General features: G+C 48.9%; 1 protein-coding gene across 1 annotated transcript; it reads right to left on the bottom strand.

The window, feature by feature from the left end:
* Positions 1-169: 169 nt before the first annotated feature.
* On the bottom strand, positions 170-27,860 carry PRPF8 (pre-mRNA processing factor 8). Its single transcript, XM_048823824.2, has 43 exons — positions 27,759-27,860; positions 27,183-27,293; positions 26,214-26,382; positions 24,058-24,222; positions 23,746-23,964; positions 22,811-23,023; positions 22,406-22,531; positions 22,219-22,324; positions 21,294-21,484; positions 20,795-20,914; positions 20,519-20,708; positions 19,957-20,076; positions 19,465-19,599; positions 19,223-19,352; positions 18,603-18,799; positions 18,305-18,511; positions 18,057-18,220; positions 17,545-17,671; positions 17,179-17,371; positions 16,582-16,769; positions 16,059-16,297; positions 14,829-14,975; positions 14,460-14,670; positions 13,560-13,676; positions 13,229-13,476; positions 12,797-12,976; positions 11,644-11,779; positions 10,857-11,026; positions 9,546-9,675; positions 9,148-9,294; positions 8,615-8,775; positions 7,740-7,931; positions 6,771-7,008; positions 6,259-6,387; positions 5,337-5,450; positions 4,908-5,081; positions 4,309-4,502; positions 3,621-3,860; positions 3,378-3,519; positions 2,867-3,007; positions 2,584-2,723; positions 1,441-1,643; positions 170-564 (listed from the first exon to the last, which is right to left on the bottom strand). Exons 2-43 carry the CDS (start codon positions 27,280-27,282, stop codon positions 410-412), a joined length of 7,008 nt encoding a protein of 2,335 aa, XP_048679781.1. The 5' UTR covers positions 27,283-27,293; positions 27,759-27,860; the 3' UTR covers positions 170-409.
* Between the last annotated feature and the right edge of the window lie 42 nt (positions 27,861-27,902).

Raw genomic sequence — 27,902 nt, forward strand, 5'->3', positions numbered from 1 at the left:
AGCACAATGGATTCTAGGTCCATGACTAGGGCTCCTAGATGCTATAATACTTAACATTGCTTAACTTTGCACAATTAAGAATCTTTGCATGAGTGACTTCCAAGGTCACCAGAAATTGGTGGCAGAGCCAGAACCCCGCTTCCTGATGAGGCACAAGGACAATGAAGACTTCCCAGTTATATAAAATTTATTAAGCCATTCTCCAAAATCACAAAATACATTTGGACTGACACTTTACACAAATCCTGCCATCAGAGACTAGAGACAGAAGCATCTAAAGCAATGAACACCAAAAGCAACACAGAGGAATGCCTGCAGATCACTAACTCTTCTGGGGCAAGGTACACACTGTTGAATATCAACAGTATTAAGTCTTTTCTGTGTCTGGGTGAGTTCTGGGAGCCCAGGTCTATGCATAGAGATCCTCTCGGTCTGCAGAGTAGACTTCCCCTTCCTGCAACAAGGCGAAGTTGAGGAAGTGAGATGGGCGATGGACCTCATGGTAGAACTCCTTAGGATTCGCTAGCTGCAGCTCGTACTTCATGTTGGGATCATGACGAACACCTGGAATTAAGCAGTCCCATTTCAGTCCCCATGCCTGAGGCTTCTGCCATTTCCACCTACACAGCTTACCCAGTTCTTCACAACTCCCTGCAGGAAGCTACTAATCATGTTTAAGGGACAAGACTGCTGTGATTAACACATGATAAGTTGGACAGGCTTCCTTCCTCTTTAGCTTTCCCAGAATCATCTCACCTGCAGTTGGGTGGAAGTATCAAGAGAATTGAAACCGGGGGAGGGAGGCATATTCCCACACACCCAGTTTCTTTAGGCTGAGCTCTTGGTCAGGCACTCCCTGCAAATCCCAGCCCCCTTCCTCATGCCAAGTGTTGTGTTCCCCATTCTTGTGCCATGCCAGGGGCTGTATGCACCCCTATTATTGTTCTGTGTGTGGGAAGTCATTCAAGGTGTCAATGTGTCAGAAGCTATTAGGAGGTGGGCAGAGAGGAGACAGGAATACTGTTATGCTGGAAGGCATTAAATGGTACCATCAGCCAATTTGAGCTACAGACAATATCACAGATGTGCTTGAAACTGGCTCTCCTAAACAGATAGAATAGCAGGAGCTCTGTGTCCCATTTCTCCCCTTCCAGTTTTCTAATTTGCCTTAAAAAAAAAAAGGATTCTGCCCACTGATGCCTAGAACATTCCCTGTAATTCTGGCCTTCATCAGCTGAGGGCATTCAAAAGTTACCATATCACAGACAGACACCATGGAATTGAGTGTAGGGCTTTCAAAACTCAGTCAACAAGCTGCTCAGATGTGATACAGGGCTCAGAGCACCAGTAACATTCCCCTTCCCCTAACTGCCTGAGGAGGCACACAGCCTTCACTTCTCCAAGGAAAGTCAGCTATGATCTGTGCTGGCAGGGACTCACCCATGAAGTTGTAGTTCCAGGATCCCTGTGCTGGTACCATGAAGAAGCCAAGGAAGCGGTCTGACAGCAACATCTGCACCCTCTCATAGTGGGATGGCAGGTAGCCCTTAGGGTTGTTTCCTTTGTCTGTGTTCTGCCTGCCCCACTCATAGCCACTGGGAGTCAGCTTGTAGGCAGTCAGAGTACAGGAGCCTGGGGTAAAACTGAAAAGAAGGAAAGTGGTAGTGATCAAAACTGCAAATCAGCTTCCTTCCTTCAATCTCAGGGTTCACCTAAGTGCTAACATTCCCCGCCTCTTCAGCTGAAAGAATTCTACCTCTAGCTCAGGGATGGGCAAACTTTTTGGCCCAAGGGCCACATCTGGGGATGGAAATTGTATGACAGGCCATGAATGCTCACAAAATTGAGGGGTTAGAGTGCAGAAGGGGGCGAGGACTCCGGCTGGGGCTGTGGGCTCAAGGGTGGGGCTGGAGATGAGGGGTTGAGGGTGCAGGAGACTGCTCCAGGCTGGGACCGAGGGGTTCGGAGGGCGGGATGGGGATCAGGGCTGGGGCAGGAGTGGGGCAGGGATGCAGGCTCCAGGCAGCGCTTACTTTAAGCAGCTCACAGAAGCAGTGGCATGTCCCCCCCCCCATCTCCTATGCAGAGGCTCAGCCAGGTGGCTCTGCGCACTGCCCTGTCCGCAGGCGCCGCCCCTGCAGCTCCCATTGGCTGCAGTACGCACAGAGCAGGACAAGCCCCGGACTCCGCTCCCCGGCTGGAGCTCGAGGGCCGGATTAAAACATCTGAAGAGCCAGATGTGTCCCCCGGGCTGTAGTTTTCCCATCCCTGCTCTAGTTTATGGTGGAAGTGGATCACTTCCACAAAATGAGTGCGACATGTTGAGTCAGTCTCCTACACCATCCCTCCCAGTCTTACCTTACTTTAATCTATGTGCTAAACCTGCAAACACAAAACAGACTATGATATCCACCCGTACTCCTAAAGATAGGCAGCTTACAGCATGCACATTCCACATCTGACCACAGCAGCTAGTCTTCAGAGGCCTGGATTTAGATTATTCTTCCTTTACCTGGCTCAGGCAGCCCACAGAAGCCAGGACCCAGGAGATATTTTTAGTGAAGGCCTGGCTGCCTTGCGCACCTGCAGGTGATGATGATGGTTTTCTCCCCATCCCATGAGGGATTGTCAGCCATGACCTTGGCATGTGTGGTGACATCCTGCGGCGAGAGCTGAGGGGACTCGTTTGGTTGTGTGTGAATCCATCCCAGGGGCTCCATTTCCTAATGAGAGAAGACTCAGAGGTAGTGACTGGTAGGTGAGCTCACACACATATTATAGCCTGTCTATAAATCATTTGAGTAAAAGCCTTCCTTTTCCAAAAGGGGAATGGACACCAAGTGAGGGACACAGGAATGAGACTCACCTTGAGGTACTCATGTTGTGGCAACTGGCCAGGAAGATGCACCGTCTGATGAGTTCCCCACTGGGGCACCATCACAATGCACCGGATCTCCTTCACTTGAGGATTATCTGGAGGGCTCACACCATACAGGTACCCTGCAATCTAGAAATACGCACAAACATCAGTAAAATCATTGCGTATTTTCCCTGTAAGGCCATGACAACAGGGTGCACCCACTCTACCTTGTGTTTCCAAGGTCAACAACCCTTTGTTTGGGGACTTTCACAAGCAGAGGGAACAGCCCCATTTTTTTCAGTGGTAAAAGCAATTTCTACACAAAAGAGTGGGGACATGGAGTTTTTGGAGCTGAACTGGAATTCAGCTAGTGTGTGTAACCCCATCACTGATGCTCAGTGGAATTCTCCTCCACCTCTGGGCCTTAGAGAATCAGAGGCAGGGTTGAGCCTCCAGGATTGGCATGCCCCAGTGTGATGAGCTGGCTTTTAAATGTAAGCTTGCTGCACAGACTCACTTGGGCCCTGAGGTCTGAGATGCAGATGAATTTCTTCAGCACATTCTTGGGAAGGATGTAGGTGTAGCCCGTTTCCTTGATGTCATCAGACGAGACATAGATGTGGTTTGTTCTCAAGTGGAGATTGGCAGCAGAGATTGCTCTGTCAATAGGAGATATTATCCAGCAGCTCAGGAACAGAGCTCACCTGACTGCACTCGTCCTTCCCACCCAGCACAGCAAGCCCCAGACCCCTTCCATTACCTGACTCGCCACTCCGTCTTGGAGGAGAAGGTCTGAGTTTCATAGTTGCTGGTGGTGGAGGTGATGATTTCATCACCATGCTTGTTGACAGTGCGGGTTTGCGTGGCCGTCAGCTGCGACTGCTCCTTGGTTTGCTTCTCAATCTCAGCAATCTGTTGTCTCTGCTGAGAGGGGGCAGAGATCTCCATCCCCAGGATAATATCTCGGATCTCCGACTGCGTCAGAGATGCCACGTTCACACTGAAAAAGAGAACTCACCTGTGTGGCTAGATGTTCTAAGATGTATTCCTGAAACTCTCTCCCACACTGAGACATGAGCTCACAGAACACTAGCTAGGGGGAGAGTGGAGCAAGACCCAGTTGGGGAGAGGAAAGTGGCTCACAGGGACTTATTGAGTGCAGCGTCCACCTCAACAGCCCTTCAGCGGATGCAGGCACAAATGCTCACACTGTACACATGCCATGGAAGTTTTGATGCGACACTATCTTCCTAGCTGACAGTGATTAACAGAAATAACTAGCTTCCCTGTTGGTCCAGGACTTCCAACTATTTGTGGAGGGAGAAAGCAGGGGCCCCCTTTAAGCCTCCCTCTCTGCCAGATGGAGGAGTCTGGTAGGACAGTTGTTACTGTGGGAGGGAAAGGGGTGGTAAGGGCTGGTCCTATTCTGACATATCTCTGCAGCTTACTTGTTCTTTTTTCCATAGTCTGCGAGGATCAGGTCCTTGAGCTGCACCTCCACCTTGATCCACTCCTCATCTGTCAGGGTGGGCCAGATATGGTGAGGCTCCGTTATGGTGGTCTTGTCTGGTTTCAGGATCACTTTGGCACGGTCATTGTTTACATGCAGTGCCCGGAGAATCAGGATCAGACGCGAGAATGCCTATGGAAAGACAGATGCAGCCATTCAGCAAGGAGAAAAGCCTGACATACAGGAAGATATTGGTGATTTACTCCTGCCTCAGGGGACAGTTATGTTGCAGATACAACACAGAGACAGTTCTGAAGTGAACGGTCATTGACTTGGAGAAAAACCAAAGCACAGGCTGGTGCCACTGCTGTGACTGAGGCTTCCTGGTACAGAAAGTCCCTGAACAAAGGATGGAGATCCCTGCAGCGTTGGCTTTTGCTGCATGTACCTGGCAGCAAAGCAAATTATGTCTAGGAAAGCATACTGCACTGCTTTGATATGCAACAGTTAGAAAGGGGACCCTCACCTAAGACTATCAACTATAATACAAATAATTTGCAAAGCAGCCATTCAGGGTGGGTGGACTCCAGACCTTACCGTGTAGGAGGAGATGGTTTTCAGCCAGTCATCATAAAGGTTGAAGAGAACCATTTGGGGCTCAGTAGCCTTCAGGATGAGATCTCCAAACTTCTCAACTTTCAGGCAGGCCTGGAAGGGCAGCTGCAGCTCTGATCCTTTGATCACAATGTTTGGGAAATCCAGCAAGTGCACCTGGAGTTCAGAGAGAGAACGAACAGGAATAAAACCACACAAATTCTTCAGTATCTCCACCTGCCCCTACAGATCGTAGAATCAACCGTGGAGCTGCTTAAGGGATTAATGCCTGGGCAACACCATATTTAGTGCATTGATACAGAAAACTCACCCCTCACTTGCCCACTCTGAAGTAAAGCAGGTAACCCCCTGCTCTACAACGTAAAAGGGATTTTATAATGGTGCCCATCCCCATAGTATCTGATCCTTTACCTCAAGTGGGTCCAGCATGCCCTTCCTGGTGACTATGATCTGCTTGGGCTGCTCCTCCACAGGGAGGGAGCGAATCAGGGCAGCCACTTCCTCAGCAGTCTTCCACTTGGCCAGCTACAAAGGAAGAGAAGGTTAGAATATGATTGCACACACCACCCGCCCCTTCACAGGAGAAAACAGCCTGACCTTTAGGGATGAGAGGAACCCTTGAGTAAGCACCACTCCTTGGGTCAGTACAGTGAAACACTCGTGTTAACAGAAAAGGAGTACTTGTGGCACCTTACAGACTAGCTAAGATGCCACAAGTACTCCTTTTCTTTTTGCGAATACAGACTAACACAGCTGTTACTCTGGCTCCTGTTAATGAGCATGCTGGGCAACTACACCACCTTGCTGTGCTCCACCTGCACTTTCCCAGTCTGGCTGGGGAAGTGAACTGATTATAAAGCTTAAGGGGAGCCAATTCAACCAGTCACTTTGAGATGAGCCCTCTCAGCCTCATGTCACTGGCACTCTCCTCTCTCTGGGAGGGCCGGAGGCACAATCCACTAGAGCAGCTGCTGTGACAGTGAGTATACTATTTGCCAAGCCTTGGTGCTGAGGGAAGGCTGTAGACAAGTTAGGATTCCAGCCCGTGGACCCTGCTTAGGAGTGCAGACTCTTTACACTTCCAAAAAGCCCAGAGCCCTGACAAAAATGCACCCATTAATAGTGAAACCAAGGAGTCCTGTCCTACAGTAGAGATTTGGCTTAGATCTCACTTTATTGGGACTTCCCAGTGCTCCAGGCTGGACAAGGGCTCCAGAGACCTATCAAGGTCCCACATGGAGAAGCCTCCTGCTCACTGTTACTAAACAAGCCTCCAGAAGCACCTAGCATGATTCCCTGGCCCACTATCCCCAACATGGTCCCTGACTCTTACCTGGCCCAGACGCTTCTGTCCTGCCCACACAGATGTATGGATGATCTTTAAGAAGAGCTGCCCAGTCCTGGGATTGAAGATGAAAATGGCCCCATTGATGGGCTTTGTGGTCAAGTTCCCTTCAAAGGTCTGTAAAAAACACCAAGGTGAAAACATTAATGTGAGCTGTATGTGCTGGGACCAAACAGTGACAGGACAGCAAACACCTGTGTAATGAGTTCTGGTTCCCAACCCCACATAAACGTAACAGCTTCTATGTATGCATTGCACAAACTTCCATGTCCATTAGAATCATAGAATATCAGGGTTGGAAGGGACCTCAGGAGGTCATCTAGTCCAACCCCCTGCTCAAAGCAGGACCAATCCCCAATTAAATCAAATCAATTCCCAGGCTCACCAGAATCCAACAGATTACGACATTCCTGCCCCAGACTCCTCTAGGCACAGTATGCTAGCAGACAGCCCTCCTTCCTATTCACTCATCAAAGGTTCCTCCCACTCGCCGCACTCACCTTATGAATGGTAACTCTGTACACGTTGGTGTCATCTACAAACCAGATGATCTGATTGGAGAAGAGCTCCCCATAGTTCTGGGAGGAGAGATAGGGTTCTGTGGGCTCTGATGAGTAAAGCTGTAGCCCCTTGCGGATACGTTCCCTCAGTACGTACAGTGCAGGGTTTGCCTTCATAATCTTGGCCATAGCCTGCTGAATCAGAGGCTTGCTCCCAGGGAACCAGTTCCCATAAGCACTGGGGAAGAAGCAAACACAGCATTGGATCAGTAACAGATTTCACCACAATTCCAGCTCACGATCTGAAAGGCAACAACAGCCTTTTTCTGGAGAAGCAGCTTGGAGCACTGCCCCTCCCCACACAGGCAGGAACAGATGCTGCAGCAGTCAGCATGTCCTGTAGCTGAGACGTGGTCCATCTCTGGCCCCAGTGCACTGCTCTCCTCACAATGTCCTTGGGAGCTGTTCATCTGGCTACCCCTCCCTTGGCACAATGTCGGGGGAAGCCACAAAGACCACAGCTGTAAGTATACACACAACAGTCCCCAGAGCGGATACTCCACTGGTGCTGGGGATCACCATGGAAGCAACCTGGCCTTCAGAAACCGCTCCCCATCCCCTTAGTGAACAAACAGTTAACACTGTAGCGAGACATGGCTCCATCTTTCAGGCCCAGAGTGAGCCTACAGAGAAATCCCTCAGTTAAGAATGCAAGCAACCCCAGGACTGGGCCAGTAAAACAGATTTGCTGTGGCCCAATCCACCATTATTAAAAACTTAATTTTAAAAAATTAAAAAAGAGTTAGCTAGCCCTCACCCCATTCATTGTGTGTATCCTTCCTGCTCCACCCCCTTCCTCTGCTACCTTTACTGGCACAGGGACTGCTCTATTTGTTCTGACACATGCCCTTGGCACCGGGAAAGTTTTGGCAATAAAGACGTTGCAGTCCCAAGGCTAGGGGGTCTCACCTGTGCAGGTTATAGGCCAGGTCAATAGCAATGAGCACTCCAGTGGGCGAGGGGTAGATACTCATGTTGTCTGTGGTGTAATCCAGGAACTTGGCTCTTGCGTAGCGCTCAATGTCATGGGAGTCATAGTCGCCCCAGCGCAGCTGGATATCAATCCAGTATTTCTGAGTGGTGGTACTGTCCATCACATCCCTGGGGAGTGGAAAAGAAAAACAGTCATCAACTCCTGCCTCCCAAAGGGGAGCTGCAGCCAGACCCTGCTGCAGTTGGGGCAGCGTCACTTTTGGCAAATAGCACTTACTGCCAAGTCTGAGCACTAAAGCCAATTGTTAATTATCCAGAGGCAGCAAGACCCAAGTTTAGGGAGACTTCATTATCACACCGGTGCAGAGGTGCCTGATGGGACAGTGATCTGAAGGAGAGCTACTGTTCTTACATTTAACTGGAAGGGGTCACCTCCCCCTGAGGAAAGTCTCAGGTGGGGGCTCAGCCGCATGAAATCTGGGGTGAGGTGCACCTGTAAAGGGACTGACTCCAGTTCACATCTTAGGCCCCAGGGAAGCAGGGTCACCAGCAGCACTACGTTTAGTGCTGTAGCTCCTTTAATGTTGAGTGTTAGAAGTGAAGTGCTTTAGGGAGGAGGGACAACAGCAGAAGTGGCACACAAGATGCTTCTGGCAGTGCCCTCCCTAGAAAAGCCAGTACAGATGCAGAGGAGGAGGAACATTGAATGTCCTGAACCAGGGCCACAACAGTCACCAAGTCATTGTTGGTGGGCAGGCCTCTGATCTATTAGGAACCCAAAGAGACCCCTGAATGCCTGAGAGGCTCTGCACCCCCACAGGAACAGGGACGAGATACTGGACAGCACTTACTTGGAGTCTGCAAGCAGCGACGGCCGTGACACATTCCATTTATAGGAGGCAAAGAGGAGAATATCTGCACAGGAGGAGTTCATCTTATAGGACTTCCTGGGATGGATGGTCTCCTTCTGCACGGTCTCAATCTCTAGAGCATCCAGCTCCTGATCGAACACCTAGGGAGAGGACAATCTGAATGAGGCAGAGAGCAGTGCGCAGGAGGGCAGAAAGAACCCCTACCCCAGCAACAGCAGCAAGCAGAGCACCAGGGAAAGCCAGCTGTGTCCCCTTGCCATCTCCTTCTGCCTGAGGTCACTGGGGGAGGGTGCAGCCCCGCTGTAACTCCCATAGCAGAATAGATGCTAAATGATGGGATCTCCCTGGGCAATCTCCACTGCAAGAGGCAGGCTGTTGTAGGTTAACCCCTTGTTTCCCAAGAACTGGAAAGGGGCTTCCTGGAGGCACTGCTGGTAACAAAAAGCCTCCTTCCAGCACTGCAGAAACAGAATTACACATATCTGCATCCCCTTCCTCAATGTCCCACTCACTTGACACAAATCCATTACAATGCTCTCGTGAATCTTTTGCCACAAGTGGGCTCGGAAGATCTGAATGAGGGAAATCTTCAATGTGGGGATCTTGCCATGCATGAAGATACCTGTCAAATCCAGTTGCACCTGAAACCCGACATACACCTGAGAAGAGAAGAGCAACCATGAGAACATGTCACAACACAACCAGCCCCAGGCCTGGGTGAGCCCAAGATCAGAGGATTAAGCCAACTGCTGCTCTAAGGAGACATTTATTTTTACCAGTATTAGAATCTGAAGTTACTCTTTAGAATGTGCTTTGAAGGACGGTGAGAATTAAAGAACTTGCTTCAAAACACAACTCATCTAATTGTCTTCTACAGAGATACAAGTCCATGGAGAAGGACTTCACTTACATTGGCTCTGTTAATGGTAGGAGACCACCAGAGGGTGAATCGTCTGTTGGGGATCTGATTCAAACCCGATCTTTGGGCATTTGTCAACTTCTTCCACTTCATTGACTCCTCAAAGCCACTGGCCTTCTCCCTGAAAGGAACAGATGCAATCAGCTCTGTAAGAAAGCCATCCCTCCTCAGGAAAGGGGGGGGGGAAATAGTTTTCAAGTACACAAAAGGTTATTACAAGGAAAAGAGAAAAATTATTCTCCTTAACTTCAGAGGATAGGACAAGAAGCAATGTTCTTAAACTGCAGCAAGGGCAGTTTACGTTGGACATTAGGAAAAACTTCCCAACTGTCACGGTAGCGAAGCACTGGAATAAACTGCCCAGGGAGGTTGTGAAATCTCCATCATTGGAGATTTTTAAGAGCAGGTTAGACAAACACCTGTCAGGGATGGTCTAGATAATACTTAGTCCTGCCATGAATACAGGGGTTTGGACTGGATGACCTCTCGAGGGCCCTTCCAGTCCTACAAGTTTATGAGGTGGGATCAAGAGTACTTAGATCATCCCTGACAGGTTCTTAAAATCCTCCAAATGATGGGCATTCCACAATGTCCCTTGAGAATCTATTCCAGTACTTAACTGTCCTTAAGAGTTAGAAAGTTTTTCCTAAATCTCCCCTGCTGCAGATTGCTTCTCATCCTACCTTTAGTGGACACAGCCCTTAAAATAGCTGAAGATTTAGCAGGTCCCTACCTCAATCTTTTCTCCAACCTAAAATCCTGTCCCCACTCCATCCCTTTTTAAACTTTTTCCCCCCCATGAGAGGTTTAGAAAACCCGACTTATTTTTGTTGCTTTCCTGTGGACTCTCTCCAATTTGTCCACATTGCCGTATTCTGTCTGGTTTTGGGCAATCAGAGGCCTCACCAATACTGAGTAGAGCGGGACAATTGCCTCCCTGGTCTTAAATACACCACTCCTGTTAATACACCCCAGAATACTACTACCTTTTTTTGCAACTGCACTGCTTTGTCATCTCAGTTTGTCTTTGCTATGCTATAGTGAGACTGTGCTGGGGGAGAGGGACAGCATTAGCGCTAAACAGGAGAGAGTAAGGTTTCTGCAGAAAGTCTCCAGGGAATAAGAGCCCAACCCACAGGCTGTCTACAGGCACTCAGCTCAGATACATATGGTTCAGGTGCTTTGCTGTAAACCAGTCAGATGAGGACCAGCGAAAAACCAAGATGTAACCAGGGACTCTTCTGGTGTGTCAGTGAGATCCTACATACATGTGACTCCCACCAGAACAGGGCTTTTCCTCACCAGAAGAGACCCTCCCAGGTTGGGAAGTAGGTTCCCTTGAAGAGGGTGTGCTCCAGGATCCCCTCCACTCCACCTAGTGCTTGGATCATATCTGTGCGGTAGTTGTTCAAGTTCCAGAGCTTCCCATCATGGCGCTGATGTGTCCACCAAAACGGGTTCTGTTTCAGAACCTGTATACAACAGGAAAAGGATGTCAGGGTAAAGAGGTTCTGCATCCAGCCCAGCTATTTAACCCTGCAGCACCCACACTGGAGATCTCACTAGTGCTAGGAATCAAGATGCCAGTGTTAATAAGTAAATTATATGACGCACTGGTGGAAAAAGGAGGGCTGACCCAGAACGTGAATTCACAATGGACAAATCAGTCTGGATTCAAAAGAAGATATTTAATGGCTTTCTACTGGGTCAGTATTTTAAAAGTGATAAATAGGGAGAATTTATATTTGCAAAATATTGGCTTTCTAAGAGTGCCACTGAGTCCACATGCCAATTCTCAAGATCTGGTCACTTAGCACCCAACAGAGCTGGGTTCTGTATGCCCCTGCACACTCCCAGCAAGGAGAGTGCTGTTTAAGGATAGGGTAGGTTACATTTCCTGACTTTTTTCATAAAAGGCCTTTAGCAGTCCCAGCTCATGGATCTAGTTCCTTCCTGAAGCACAGAGACCAGGAAACTGCACCTGCTGTAGTACAAAGAGGAGAGGACAAATAGGCTCCTCCGCCTTGGCTGGCAGGTGCCTGCCACCCAGCAAGTGTCAGAGCTTCCAAGGGCAATTCCTTGTTGGTACCTGGTACTGTTTGAAGTCTGTCCTGACCCTCCAGCCTTTATCATAAGCAAGGGTGTGCCGGTCTTTCTGGAAGAGGGTATTAATGCGAGGAATCCCTCTGTCCCATGAGTCCTCTAGATCCTCCAGAGTCAGACGCCTTGAGAGAGAAAGATTTATTTCATAACAATGGATTTAAGCCCAAAGACTCCAGCCAAATAAGGTCCTGGCTTCAGGAGTTCTTAGCCGGGGGGCCTGGCGCAACGCAGGCACAAAGCAGTGGCCCCTCTCCCAGGGACGCCAGCAGCAGTTGGGCCCTGCCCGCCTCCAGAGAGGCAAACTCTGGAGGTGCAGGCAGCTGGTGAATTCCCCACTTTCCCGGGGTAAGGGAGGCCTGCTTCGGCCACATGGTGGCAGGCTGTGGTTCCAGGCTCACCACCCGCACCATCGTCCCTGGGCCCCGCTGCCTCCCTGCCCACCTCCCCATTCAGGGCTTAATTTGTCCTGGGGCTGATTAAGTCTGCTGTGGAAAGTGATATTAAACATACAAATATCACTTTTCACAGCAGAAGACTTACCAGCTACCAAGTCTTAGAAGAAAAAAAAAAGCTCAACCAAAAAAGCAAAAGAAACAACAACAACAAAAAGACAAGAACATGCAAAAAGAGCCTTATTTGTGTTTCTATTGTGTTTAGGTCCATTAAAAATAAAGAACTGTAAATTTTTATTACTGAGTCTGAAAAAACCCTACCTAAATAAATTACAATGATTTGGATATGTATATGTGCATATTTATTTGTTTTTCCTAAAGTTAATTAAGTATTTTAGGAAAAATTGTCAGCATGGCCATCAGCAAGATTTAGTGGCCACATTCTGAGGCCACCAAAAAATTTGCTGAGAGAACCTGTGCTCTAGACTGTCTTTCTGCTAAGAAGCATCATCCATGTCCCAGTTACCCTGCAGAGACTGTCCCCACCTCTACTGGGAGATGGAATGTGCCATTACAGAAACCCAGCAGTGCTTGGCCCTTCGTAAGAAACTTGGGCTCAGCAGGGCCTTTATGCTCATAGTTAAGCGGAGTTCTGAAGACCAGCAGGGTCTCCAGGATTCTGCTTACACACCATACCATTCTCGCCCCCCGACAACTAACCCATCTGAGTGCAGAGTGGAAACACACCTGTTCTGGGCAATAGCCTCCTGCCTCTTGAGGGCATATTCTGCCCACACTCTCTGTGAGTCAATGAACTCACTCTCCCATGGCTGGATGTAGCGGTACAGATTTGGGATCAGTTGGTCTTCCTCATGGCTCATCCCCGAGCGGAAGTGAGTGATTCCGACATCTGTCTGCTTGGACCATCTGTAGCAAAGAGGCAGAGGCAACAAGTGAGGGAGGGCAGTGGGTCTGTCGTGGCTAAGTTCACCACCAAGGTCGTGATGGAGATGACAGACCCCTATAACAGGGCACAAAGGTTAAACAGTAATGTACAGGGCGGAAGGTCCCAGTAATACCCCACAAATCCTGTCAGAGCCCCCCAAACGCTAGTGGCATTCTTGGAATAAGTATTTCCCTTCCCATTCTCAAAATCTTGTACAGAGCACCGTGACTCACCTCAGGTCAGACTGGGGAATGAGAACATGGCCCATGGACAGCATGCCCAACCCCCCCAGTTCTTTGGGGGTGTAGAATACCACTGGAGGGAAGCGGCTTGGCATCTTGGAGTTCAAGCCAATTTTGATTCGGGTCTGAATCTTGTTCTCACACTTCACAAGCAGGTCAAGCAGCTCCTGCGTGTTCACAACAGCCTCCCGGAAATATGTCATCAGGCCAATCAGGGCTGTGTTCCATTTGTTCACAATCTAGAGACAAAAGCAAAGGATTGTCATCCCAGCAACTCCAGCCAGTGCCTAGGGATAGCCACATCAGACACCCTCCTTGTTACCTTTGTGAAGGTTGTGGAGCCGGAGGCCATGAGTATCTGCCTCACTCGGTTGTGAAACCTCTGCATAGACTCATCATCCACACGCAGAAAGCACTGAGCTGTGCGCTCCTTGGTCACCTGCAACAGAAGCACATGGACAATCAATTTAACTTAACTGGGAGTCCCCTATCCAACAAACGTAATGAGGTGATTTCCACCCCTCCTACACCATCATTGAAAGGTGTCACACACCCCCCTCTCTCCGGAGGGTGTAGGGAGATGGGGCGAGAACTTTAGGAGCCTTCTCTGCACTCATACTGCAGTTAAGAAGTTACCTTTCATGGTACCAGCACAGCTTCTCCGCTCTTCAGTCTTCATGCCCACCCACTTTTTAGTTTGCGCCAAGATCCATTCATAGACCCTCGATCTCTTCTGGACAAGAGCTAATCCAGCCAGCCACTCGGCTCTAGCATAAGCGCTGAACACAATTAAACTTAGCACCCAATGCTCTAGGCCAACAGTGCCAAACCGAGAGCCCACCAGAGTATTTCATAAGGTCTCCTTCAACACAGTATTCTAATGGCCGAATCATTAGCGTCTGTCATCATGTTTACATCATTTTAGCTTACACACTTGTGTAAATAGACAATGCTGTACATAAAAACAACCTAAATACATACGAAACAAACTAACTTAAAACAGAATCTGTTTGGTCCACACAAAGTTTATTTGGCCCTCCAGCGTAATAAGGTTGGGCACCACTGATGACTACCTCTATTACCATCTCCAAGGGCAGCATGAGCCCAGCAAATCAATTCTACTCAATCCACATTAATGCAGGGCATGACCACCATCCACTCTGAGCTCTGCTCTGATCTGGGCTAGACTGCTGTTCCCAATCCCGCCAGCCACTTTCCCTACCTCATTCTGCAGGTTCCACACACCATCCTTGTGGGTGAACTCCTCATAGCTGGTGCGGCACTTGGGTAGGATGCGGCACTCAAAGCCGCACATGTTGAACAGCAAGTTGGGATTGTCCTTGCTATAAACAGACACAAAGCTGTTCTCCCACTGCACTGTGGTGACTGAGCGAGGCAGACGGTTCTTAATGTCCCAGAATACGGCACGGCCACTGAAAGGCAAAGAACACAGCATGAGCCCTGGGTGACAAGGTACCCAATTAGTGGGGTGAAACAGAGACACGGGTTAGTTCCTCAATCCCTTTCTTCCCATGCAGAGCTGCACAGGCACCCAAATCCTCCTTGACTCTCAACATGTCAGATGACTTACAGATTCACATCATGTTTCATGAGCCGCATCCGGGCATCTCGGGGCCAGCACTTCTTGTTGTTGTAGCCCACAATGTTCTCATTGTTGGGATCTGGATGCTCTGTCAGGTAGCGCTGGATCAAGTCCCTTGCCTCATCTGCTGTAAACCTGGAAATTCACATTAAGGGAGGAGTGGGTTACAGGATTGAACTCGCAGGGAAATCCCCATTCAGCCTGGACAGGAAAGGAGAACCCCTGAAAAGATGGTGAATAGCAAGGGTGTGTTTGTGGATCACACTAACAGACGCACAATTCCTGCATCCTCCCGCATGAGGTGCATTCAGAAACTGCATTAGCACAGACAGTACATGTCATGTTTTTTCATGCATGTTTCTGTGACTACACATCCAGAGGTCAATGCCTGCTAACTGCAAAAATCAGAAAAGCTACACCCAGGGCATGCTAAGCCAATTTTAAAAAAATGTGATTTCTCACATAACTATGGACCTGCCATGCCTGAGCTTTGAGAAGCTGGAAATGGCCCACCTTGATTATCACTACAAAAGGTTTTCTCCCCCACCCCACTCTCCTGCTGGTAAGAGCTCATCTTAAGTGATCACTCTCCTTACAGTGTGTATGATAACACCCATTTTTTCATGTTCTGTGTGTATATAAATCTCTTCACTGTATTTTCCACTGAATGCATCCGATGAGGTGAGCTGTAGCTCACAAAAGCTTATGCTCAAATAAATTGGTTAGTCTTTAAGGTGCCACTAGTACTCCTTTTCTTTTTGCGAATACAGACTAACACGGCTGCTACTCTGAAAACAGTTCAGTTACTGCAGCTCAAGAACATGAACTGAAATGGGGCCAAAACTGGCTTTACCAAACAGGCTGAGAAAGAGCAATCTCAGCCAAAAGGGTCATTTCTCAAGTGTATAAGCTCCTTTTAAGAGCTTAAAATAGAAGTAGCCCCGCATTTGACAACACTGCTACTGCACTGCACCCATGGAGCTAGATAAAAGATTTCCTTGTCTCAATACAGCTGGAGAGCCCACAGAACAGTATTCCAGGAGGCAGAACGTGCTATAGCACTAGCCACTTCATTCCATCTGCTGGAAGGGAACAGGGATATTCCTATGTTTGGACTGGAGAAGAACCAGAGCCATTGCCCTGTGGATCAGTACCATCTCAACTGGCACACGAACGTGGCTGGCAGAGAAGGGAAGGCACCCAGGCAATGGTTCCTACCTGAAGAAGATGTGAATGCGGTCAATGTATCTGCAGAAGAGGCGGATGGGATGGGCCACCTCAGTGGCAATATCTTGGAAGCTAAGGAAGTCATTTGGCATCTGTGGTGGGCCGGCCATCTCGCTGGCTCGGTGAAGGCCCAGCACCAACAGGTCCATCACCAGCCCATAATACTGAACGATGAAGGAAGCAAACTGTAACCCCCGAATAATCCCATAGGAGTTGGTGTGGTTCATGTCCTGAGGAAACAGAAGACAGCAGTGAGAATCTGACTCAACTATGCCCCTGCAGACCTTTCAGCAGGGCTCTCACTCACCTGAAGCAATTAAGTTAATGACAGTTCAAGGGCTACTCCAACAGTCGCTCCTAAGCAGAACTCTGGTAGTGCTCTTAGCTCCCCAATCCTTCAGCCTGCCTCCCCTCTCACCCTGGCAAAGTCTCGACTTCCCCAAGGAGATGTGGAGACAGCTGAGGACTCTGTAGCCTTCCCACTCACCCCCGTTTCCCACAGGCTAATTGTTACCTTGTAATTGATCACCACGTTGTTCTTAGCTGTCATGTAGTCAGCAATGTTATGATCAACGATAAGACGCAAGAGCCTGTTGAGCAATGTCAAGTCAATCTTCTCATACATCTTCTCGAATCGGGACTCCAGCATCACATTACATTCACCCTCACACGTCTCCCAGACGTCCTGCAGATTGTTAATGCCTGAGGCGACACAAAGAAAGCCCGTTGCACCGTCAGCAACCGTGCTGCTCCCTCACGCCATTAGCACCATCCTGCGGGGGGACAGAACGCTTTCAAGCTCTCCACTGTCACTCTGTTTAGTCGGCCTAGTTTTTTACTGAAGAACCCTACAGAAAAATGGGGACTAGGGAGGAATATAGCAGTCAGGACTCTTCAGAGAGGGTGCCCTCACTGTGTATAAAGGTGTTTTTAAATTTACTGAATCCAGTTTCTGGCAGAATATATAGCCACTGGGCTGAAAGCAAGCTACAAGCTACTAAAAGAAAGACATTTAAAGCACTTCCCAGGGGACACTCTAGGACAGAGAGCTGACCCCCACCTTCACCCCAAAGAACTCCTACCTACGTGAAAGACGGATGCCTGCACTGACCTTGGCACCACTTGTACACCAGCAGTGGAGGTGGCTCAGTGTCAGCAGGTTTGATCCAAGGAGGGAAGAGTCTTCGCTTGTCAGCCTCATACCACAAATACTGATCCAGGTAGGCATCGGTAATCTTCTCCAAAGGTTCAACATCATAAACAGGAACCAAGTGACTGTAGAGGTCCATGAACTCAATACCAACCTAATCAAGAGGAGACACCAAGCTGGCTTACACCGAGGACAGGGAAAGTAAGGGGTTGATCCAACAAGATTCTAGGTACAAATTAATCTCTGCATGCAGAGATGTAACTCAATCCTAGGCACTCTGAAGATACTGCTAGTGGTCTATACTCTGGCTCTAGCCAAGACATTTACCTCTTTAAAGGCTCTCTGAGTCAGAAGATGTCGTTTGATTCTGGACAGAGCTTCATGGGGATTATCATACGCCTGCTCAATAAGGCCCAACTCCTCTCTTTGAGACTGATTCAGACGGGATTTCACACTGAAAACAAAAGAGAATTACTCCTATGTCCAAACTTCAACAGAATGACAACTACCCATGACCCTCAAGGAAAGATTCTCCACAACCAAACTGGACTGTAAGGCACCCTCTGATTACAACTCCTCCCATACGCCCATGCTGCACACGACTCCTATGAGATTATCAATACCTGTTCCACGCACCAGGAGAGCCTGTATGAAAATTCCAATAAGCCACACTAAAGCCTCAGTAGTACAGTATAGGCTAGAGCCTTCATTAGTCTATCAAGAGACACTACTATCTTGTTGAAGCTCCGATATAAACTGATAACCTGACAGCTTCCAGTGCATTACCCAGCACAGGTATCAGCCCCTCGGCAGCCAGCCACACCCTTTCTTCTCCTTACCTGTAGGCTTCCTTCAGCCTTTCCAAGGCCAATATGAGCAGCTTGGTGTCATGCTTGTAGGAGAGTGGAGGGAAGGGGATGGGCGAGAACCTCCTGCTTTCCAGCCAGTGCACGGTGGTGGTATACACTGCGACAGCCTCCTCCGCAGTGATGTAGGGGCCATCCTGTAAACAAACCGCAGCAGCCATCAAACCCCGCTACAGAAAGTCCCAAGCTCTGGCCACCCCTAGCCAGCATCCCAGCCCCACCTTCAAATAATTATGCTGCCTCTCCTGCTCAGCTTTCAGGTAAAGCCTGGTCAGCCGACCCAGGTTCTTCTTGCATACAGTCTTGTCCACAGTGGCACCCCGGCGGATCCGCTCTCTGTTGTAGTGAGCTGTGTTAGTCCACCAGTCAGCTTTCGCCTTCACGTATCTCAGGATCATATTTTCAATAGGAGTTGGCAGCCCAGGAACCTGGGGAGGAGCGGTAGAGTTAGGAAAACAGGAGTTCTCCGCATGACTGACTGAAATTAAACTGAGGAGAAAGGCCATGTGAGGTACTTGCCTTCCAGGGGATGTTGGCCTTCCAGCACCTCCAGGCCTCACTCAAGTGCTGCAGGATGGTCCTAGCTTTGTTCTGCTTGATTCCCTCTGGCATCATGTCTAGAATGTCATGCATAACTGCAGCTCTCAGCTCCAGGTCAAAGTGAGATTCCACACGCTGCTTGGTTACAGTCTTTGCAACGCCCTTTGAGTGTCGGCCTGGAAGTGAAAACACACTTCAGGAACCTGGAGACCAATGGGGCAATGTCACTTTGCCTCCCATTGAGAGATCCACACATAAAAAGGTGCTACAGAGAGCTGGAGTCCAAGCAAGTGGCATAGAAATGAACTGCACAAACAGCAGAAGTGAAACACCCACAAGACCCCAGGCCACTGTGCTGAAAGGAGGACAATTACTAGGCTATAGGTTTCACCGAGAACTCTCTTAAACCTCAGCTCCATTGGGAGTCTATATGGGCTCCTAAAAAAGTAGTGAACTGCTCTCACTATTAACAATTCATGCCCCGGTTCCATTTTAAGTGCTTTTCTTGGACAAGGAGGCTGGTGTTAGAGCTGACAAAGAGATAGCATTTATCTTCACCAAAGCAGCCCCTCCATCTCAGTTTCACTTATTACACATACCTTCAAACTGCCTGGCCAGCAGGTTGCCCAGCCACCGCTCCAACAGTGGGGTAATGCCTCTCATGAAGAACAGCCATACCCTCCAGCCTGGAGCCCAGAAGCCACAGCCGGGCCCCTTCCCCACAGGCCCCTGAAGAAGAGAGGCACAATAACTGCATGTTACTTAGTGATATTCCAGGAGGCCTCCCTTCTCACCGAGCTGCATTGGGGCAGTCACTAATCCATGGGGAAGCAGTACTTACGGTGTTAAATCTGTAGTAGATGAGATGCTTCAGGTCCTTGCACATACGAATCTGCCTCATCAGTTTGTACTTGTACCTGTACATTCCTGTCAGCTGTCCCACATGGGCAAAAATATACTGCAAGCCATCTGCCAACTGAAACACAGTGTGCATGATTAGGAGATGGCAATGCACATTACCTAGAGGCACTCTCTGGAAGCCACGCTCTTTACGCTGCCAGGAGTAAAGAGTGGACTGTGCTGAGCAGAACTCCTGTGGGTCCTCAGCCCTCACTACAGTAAATAAATCAGGAATTGAAGAAGTATGATTAAACTGTCTCAGTCTGAGCTATTCCTTAACTGAGCTTCAGTCCACTCCCAAGCCTCTCTCATACTGCTCCAATTGCTTCTCCAGAGCAATGCACCAGTCGATGGCAATCATCCATTCCATAGAAGTTAGCCACCTGGTTCCCCTCACCCAGCTCCTAACCACTTATTCCCAAATTAGGCTCACCTGAAATGCATCCACATTTCCCAGTCTGTACTGGACATGGCTATCCACCACCAGTTTGGTCAAACGCAGAACCTCGCGGCACAGATGGAAAGCATTACCAAAACGAGACTTCTTTCTTTCCTGGAAAGGGAGAGACCAGGGTACAGGGACTAGAAGCCATATTGCTATGTAGCGACCAGGCAGCTTCCAGTCACTCAGACAGTTTGCAAAGTGAACAGCTCAGGGTCAGCAACAATAGCTCTTTATAGCATTTTACCTCAAGGCACTAAACAAATAAGCAGCTTGAAGTAAACTTAACAGGTTTGCTATCTCTTGCTGCACAAAGACCACGAAAGCCAGTTCTCCCCAGCCCCTCCTTAAGAAAGGAGCAATGGCCCAGGAATCCCCCCTAATCACCAAAAAGGTGGGTTCTGCAGAAAGATAGGGAAATAGGAGGATGGATGGCGGATGCTGCTGCTACACTAGCCATCCAAGACCTTTACTATAGAGACTTCAGTCCCAAGTCAATCTGTCTGGTGCTGCAGGAGAACATCACTTCAGAGGGAAGGACATGGACTAGTACCTTGGTGGTGAGGGTCTTGACTGGTTTGAGATTGAAATTGTAGTCCAGATGGAGATAGTTGAGGTTCTTCCTATGAATCAGCAAGTTCAGCATATTGTAACCCTGGCGGCACACCTGCAGCCCAACCTCCACCCAGTCCAGCTTTGTTGACTGGAAGAACTTTGTTGCCTTGAAGGAGCGGAATAGGTACCTGGAGATGGGGAGAGAACAATGGAATCAGCTGCATCCCCAAAATAAACCAGAGAGAAGCTCTCAAAGAAACAGGGCATCACTTACCTCTTCTTCTGAGCCTTGGGAGGTCTGTGTTTGAGTGCATTCAGAACATAGTACTTCAGCAGCTTCTGGTAGGAGACCCTCACTTTTACCGGCTGCCCTGCTGGGCAGTGCTCTCGGTACCTGAGGACAAAGACCAGAAACCTCAGGGCTCCAAGGAACACTCATTCTCATTTCCCAGATTGGAAGTGATGTCCCTCACAGACAGGCTAGCCAGAAAAAAGCTTTGCAAGGTCTCCAGCAACACTGTTACCACCTGTGGCTTCTTCTGTATCACCTTCACCATACAGAAAGAGGCTGGCTCGGAAACTGTGCTATTTGGAGCCTCTCTACACAACCTCCACGCTTAGGAGAGCAGTATGGCCCCAGTACCATGGAATCCAACCAAGTCAGATTCATCGAGGAGCTGGAAACTGCACTAGTTCCACTACTGTGGCTGCACAGACATCTCCCTTAATGCCAAAGGCACTAAACCACCAATGCCCCCAATAAAGAATGTTACCAGTTCTTGACCAATGGGATGTCTAGAGCTCTGCGTGTCCTGCCAGATCTTAAGTTAAAGGGTCGAGGGGCCCACAGCAGTGCAATGCCATTGGCCGTGTTGTCCGTGTACAGTGGGGTGTCCTTCAGGAAAGGCTCCACAAATTCTGGTAATTCAAACTCTTCGTCATCATCAGGCAAGGGTTCCTGACTCTAGAGTGTGGAAATGCCAGACATAATCAGCCCCACACTTGCTTCAGCTCAATCTCCCAAAAGTCCTAACCAAACAATGGAATTGGGACGGCTACACAATGGCAGAGGAAGAGCAAGAGATAAACCGACAGTGCTGACTAATACAGGGGACAATGCAAGCTCCCCCCCCCCCCCGGTAACTCGACCTAAGGTACATCAACTCCAGCTATGTTATTCACGTAGCTGGAGTTGTGTAGCGTAGGTCGACTTACTACAGTAGTGTAGACATAGCCTTAGTGAAGAAGTGTAATTTGGTGTCCCTGCTCTCAAGTGCTAGGAAGCAATAAGAGGATCCTTGAAAGAAAGGCAACAAGTTTAAATGGAAGAAAGGAAATGCTTTACATGCTTTTAGTTAAGTTATGGAACTTGCAGCTGCAAGGTATTACTGAGGAACAATAAGATGCAGAAAGGATTAGAGATTTATATGAAGGACCTAGTCTCCAGACTCATCTGCCGTGCCACAAGAGCTAGTGATCCTCCTGCACTATAGGTCTGATCACCAGCTGGGGTCGGTCCTTTTACAGAGGAGTTTATGCCTTCCCCGAAGTACCCATGCCAATCACTGTCAGACAAGGTTACCACACTGAGCTGAGCACCTACCCGCAACATATGGTCTATGCTAGATCAAAAAGACCCTCTTCCATCACTCCAATGCAGTGCATCCCTGGCTCATGGGCGCTCAAGCAGTAACTCACCTTGACAGAGTGCCTGTGAGAGATGGGATTGATCAATGGATCGAAGTAAAATGCTGGCAGGTCAGGATCCTCTGTTTTAATGAAGACCACATTAGGAGTGTGATACCTGCAAGATACAAGTATTAGAGCATCTTACTGAGTACAGCAACTTCTCCACACCCCTGCCCGCAGTGGACGCTGTACTCACCAGGTCAGGTGCACATGGTGCGGCAGATTGTTGTACAGGTATGGGAAGGCAATCTTGTACTCTGTCCTGATTGGCTGTCTGATGATTATTTTATTGATGTCATTGAATTCATTCCAATCTTCATCCCTTAAATCAGAAGAAAAGACATTGTTAAATGAAAGTGCAGAATGTGGCAGGAAGGCAAAGGTCTTGGATCAAAGATGCAGGGCAGTGTCCCCAGACATCGTTCTAAACTCCTTCAATACAGATTCAGACTCTAAAGCAGCATATTATGAAGACCCACTAATGCCACTTCATCGGGATCTAACTCACCAGCATTTCACTTGGGGAAGACAACACACTGAAGCGCCCACCCCCAGACCAGGCAAGTACTTTTTCCCTTCCCCACCAAAACCTATCACTTACTGCAGGTTAATATCTCGGACCAGAGGCTCGAACTTGGGCCCCCCAGGAATAGCCATGTTCAGAGCCTTAGAAGTGAAGAAGGCCTTCAGATCAAACAGGTAGAAGTAGTTGTCATCCACGAGATCTGTCAGCAGCTGATTAGCTAGCCGGTATAATGTGGACATCATGGGAAGAGTGAATTGCCACCGCTGGTATGTAGAACCGTTCACATACCTGCAAAGGGGACAATGTACAGATCAGCACTGCAGGGCTAGAAGGCTACAAAGCTGCTGAAACCCATCCCTCTCCCCATCCCCTTAACAGGAAATAGGAAAGAAACAGCTCTCCCACAGGTCCCTCCCGAACAGAAGCAAAGGCTGCATGGCTATTCAAACCCACTGCAGACAACAATTCAACTCCACCTGCTACTAACCTGGTGCTAAACTCAGCTCCCTCCCCCCAAGACAGTTTTCCCCCTAATATCCAAGATTTAGATATGAATATTTGGGATCGTACACGGCAGTTCCAGGCAGCACATATTACCACCGAAATTTCCCCCAGAAAACTTAGTTTGTCAACAGGTTAAAGAGCTTTTGGTGTTCTCTAGTCAAGCATCATGTATGAAATACCCATAGTCCGGGTATGGCTGACTCAGTCCTTCATGCTTCCAGGGAGATAAACAATGTTTCATTCAGTTGACTGTGCAGAGGTTTTTCAGAAGAGACCTCAAAGGCTGGAGAAATGCAAGCTCTGCATCAACACTAAAGGTCCCAGACCAGTTTTCATAAGAGTAGAATTTCCCCAGGTTTCCTTGGCAAAATATCTCCCCGTATTCCACAAGCCATCTAATATCCTTCTCCCCAAGGCTGCACAATTCTAGGCTGCTGTGTACAGAGTTTATACAATGCTCTGGAACACTTTACAATGAAAAAGTGCTACCAGAAAAGGGTACCCACTTCCTGTTGTCTTTCAATGGCTGGTGGTCATAGAACCAATCCAGGACAGGGGCATCTTCCTCTGGGTCCAGCTCAAGCTGTATTGCCTCCAGAGGCTCCACATCCAGGATGTTGTCAGCATAGTCAAGAGGGGGCTCTTCATCATCAAATGGAGGGAACCTCATCCTTTTGAAGTGACGTCTGTCTCGCTTCTCTCGTCTCATCATGATCCACATTGACCTGGAATGAACCAAGAGCATTAGATATAGCCTATACTGCAAATTCAAGAGATCAACCTGCAGATCCCAATGCGCGATTACTGCAAGTGCTTACCCCCACTGTGAGATGTAGACTGGTTCTATGACCCATGGAATCTCATTCACAAAGGAGATAGCACCAGTGATATGGTATAAGACCGGGACATCTCGGATTTGTTCCCAGGGCATTGGCATGTTCTCCAAGAGCTTTAGGACAGCATGGGGCATGTACTTCAGGGCACTGCAGAAAAAAAAAAAATCACTTGAGCTACAATCAGTATTCTTATAAACAGACAGCATCCAGTCTCCCCCATTCTTATTGAAACCCAAATTCAAGCTGAGAGGGCACTGAAACTAGATGTTTCACAGGCCTCCCAACTAACATGAGATTACAGCAATGACTGAGGGTGGCTGGTCACTAGACATCACTGTTTTACGTCACAGAGATGCAAACACTCATGTGCCTTCATTGCATACAGTAACCCTGAGCTGGGGCTTTAGAGCAACTGTTTAATTCTAGGGTGGCTGCCTGGGTTTCTCTTTCTTAAACTTAATAGGCAAACATAGCAGTCTCACCTCTCTGAATATCTAGAGCTCCAGATGATTAAACAACTCATTTCTTATGTAGTTTCACTGACAAGCAACTGAAGTCAGACTTTAAATGTGTGTTGGCTCCTCTTCCAGTGGGGACAGTTTGCCCCATTTTCAAACCCTGTTATGAGAGCCCAAATGGCAAGAGCTTACGGTTTTCCAAGTCACCTGAGGAACTGATCAACCGCACCTTCAAGGGAATTGCAGCTCCTTGTCTTTCCTTACAGTGTATTCGCAGCAGAGAAGTTCCCATGGGGAACCACCTGCCTGCCTCTACTGCACAAAATGCAAAATGTAGTTTGGGACTTTCTAAATCCCAGAATGCTCTGGCTCACCATCATTGCTTAGACACACCAAGTATGCACAAAATTCACTGGGGAGACTGGCAGTTAGTTGGGCAAGGCAATGAGGCTTAGCATGGGGGCATAGTTGGGCAAGGCAATGAGGCTTAGCATGGGGGCAACTGGGACCAGAAATCTGTAATGTTGGTGAGGTGCTGTGGTGAGGATGGAGGGAGGAGCCATTCAGCTAGATGATCAAAATATTCATTGTGATGGTCAGGACATTAGCATGCTTCCAGAAATCCCATGGTAAACTAGGATATTAAACAACCTAGTGATGGGGAGGTGGGGAAAGAGAAAATCCAATATTTAAGAATTACTATGCATTCCTAAGGTGATAAGTAAGCTTGTGCTAGGGAACATACAACTATTTGCATCTTTAGAACTTGCTGCTTCATTCCTGTGAACATCCTTCCAAAATTAATGGACCATCCAAACACTGTTCTGCTATGGATCAGCAAGGAAAGCGTTTATGTCAATATTAAAATAGTTAGGCCGAAACACTCACCACAATGAGTGAACTACCCGATTCATCTCAATGGGGTGTTAGCTCTGCAGGCTGTGTGCAGGCTCATGAAGTCAGACATTAGTTATACGTGGAAGGTTTTTTTAAACCAAAAGTCATTGGCTGTAAGTATTTATTTGCATTACTGTAGCACCTAGGAGCACATTCAGGAACCAGGACCTTGTGCATACACAGAACAAAAAGATGGTCCTTCTTTGAGACAAGTACCAACATCTTGGGGACACCGCACATCCACAGAAATTCATCTTGTGAATTACTAGGGCCTCTGCATATCGCCAGGAGTTAGCAATGGATTACAACCTGCTAGGACTGGCCCTGAGTCTGAAAGGCAGGGAAACCCATCTCTTGCATTTGGATTACCCAACCACTGCGTAATGGGCATCCTTCTCTGCTCCTTCAAGATTTTTAAGGAGCTACTTCTGCACAGTAGCATTTACCCAATAACTCAAAACACAACCTCCTCCCCATCTCCCACTATTGTATTTCTGTTCCACTGAATACTTAGTTAGCTCACATAGACCATCTTCCAAACGCTTTACAAGAGCTCATACATTAGCATTCTATTCTATGCACACAAAGTTAAAACTGAAAGCTCTCCAGGGAAGGTCTCATATCTCTCAGTGGTCTCTACCAACGAGTGGATACCTGTGGCACTGGCGTAGTGTACTGCTTACAATTCCACCCCTCAGGAACTGAATACCTGCAACCACGTGTGCCCTACCCACCACCCACCTTTCCCTGGACATGGATTAGGATTCTCATTGCTCTCCTCACCCCAAATAAACCCGTTTGTCATGCCGAAACTTCCTGTTAGTCATGTCACCATGGTCCCGGATAATTTTCCTCACGTGTTCTGGGGGCATGTCCTCCTTCTGGGCATCCACAAAACCAAACTTCCTCTTCTCGGCATACCGCTTTGCCTGCAGCTGCTGCCATTTGCGGGCTGCACAGACAAGAACACACACAGTCCATTTCAAGCCATAGCACTACGACATAAGAGGGGACTCCAAACCAACATGAGCCTAAAATTATATGGCTAAATATCCAGAGCTCTACTAGCACGATAATGCAAACAGTGTTTTGTAGGGGATTAAAAGGTTCATGTTTCAGGGTTTATACCATGTCTAACTACCAGGGATCAGAAAAAGGCTATCTCACACCTGCCTACAGTTGAGTTCTTCCACCTTCCTCTGAGTTATGTAGTACTGGAAACAGGACACTGGCCCAGGTGGACCCCAGACATGATCCAGTCTGGCAGTTCTTTGTTCCAGTGCAACCACAGCCTTCGCATTAACATTCTCCTCATGTTATATTGGCCCTGGTGTATCTTCACTGTTGATAGCAAAGGGGTGCAGGTCATCGCAGACTGACTACTGTGATTTTAGTTGCTATGTTGTTTACGCTGAACAGTGTTAAATTAACTGTTAAAATATACGTAGCTGACAGTAGCCTGTTTAGGGCAGCTCTCACAAGTTGTAATATAATAGTGGGAAAAATCTAGCAAAACAAAGACAAGTGCAAATACTCATTCACCACAAATGAAATGAACTAGTGAGCAGAATACAATGGCTGACAATGTAACTTAATGATGGAGAATTCTCTTTGGGGCGCACAGGCTACCCCGGTCTTTGGATGGTTGGTACAAGGACCAGGGACTTCTCTGTCATGGCTGCCAGGACTGCGTGCACACACACCCCAACCCCACAAAGGCCCTTCTGTGACAAATTTCAATAGCTCTTGCACCTTTCTCCTGCAGCTTCTCTTCAGACATGTAGTCAGGCAGCGGAGCCAAGGGACTGGGCACTGGGGCACAGCCCGCGCGGTAAGGAAACACCCCAGCCATGGAGAGGCAGACTAGGGACCAGACAGAGAAAGGAAGGCAGGCTCAGGTCAGCGTCTGCCACAGAAGAGAAAAACTCCTACACCCCGCCCCCCTTCTTCTTCCCCACGGGCCCCCGGGGCGCCCCCCTTCTTCTTCCCCACGGGCCCCCGGGGCGCCCCCCTTCTTCTTCCCCACGGGCCCCCGGGGCGCCCCCCGCCCGCCCCCCTTCTTCTTCCCCACGGGCCCCCGAGGCGCACCCCGCCCACCCCCCTTCTTCTTCCCCACGGGCCCCCGGGGCGCACCCCGCCCGCCCCCCTTCTTCTTCCCCACGGGCCCCCGGGGCGCACCCCTTCTTCTTCCCCGGGGCGCACCCCGCCCGCCCCCCTTCTTCTTCCCCAGGGGCCCCCGGGGCGCACCCCGCCCGTCCCCCTTCTTCTTCCCCACGGGCCCCCGGGGCGCCCCCCTTCTTCTTCCCCACGCGCCCCGCCCCCGCGGACCTCTCTCCTTTCAGGCTCCCCCGCGGCCTCTCTGGCTTCTACCCGCAATGGCGGTCCCAGATCGCCGCAGCCGCGCTCCAGGGACCCGGATGGGCTCAGGAGGCGGGACATAGCAGAGCACATTGACCAATCAGCTCTCGGGAT

Source organism: Caretta caretta, chromosome 17 (assembly GCF_965140235.1).
Source record: "Caretta caretta isolate rCarCar2 chromosome 17, rCarCar1.hap1, whole genome shotgun sequence".
NCBI classification, from domain to species: domain Eukaryota; kingdom Metazoa; phylum Chordata; order Testudines; family Cheloniidae; genus Caretta; species Caretta caretta.

What these genes read in the sequence shown, in the direction of transcription:
- PRPF8 (XM_048823824.2), bottom strand. Translation starts at nt 27,282, where the DNA reads ATGGCTGGGGTGTTTCCTTACCGCGCGGGCTGTGCCCCAGTGCCCAGT. An exon ending in CTCACAGGCACTCTGTCAAG is followed by an intron (nt 21,485 to 22,218) that starts GTGAGTTACTGC and finishes TCCACACTCTAG; the next exon opens with AGTCAGGAACCCTTGCCTGA. An exon ending in TCGCTGCTTGCAGACTCCAA is followed by an intron (nt 7,932 to 8,614) that starts GTAAGTGCTGTC and finishes TCCACTCCCCAG; the next exon opens with GGATGTGATGGACAGTACCA.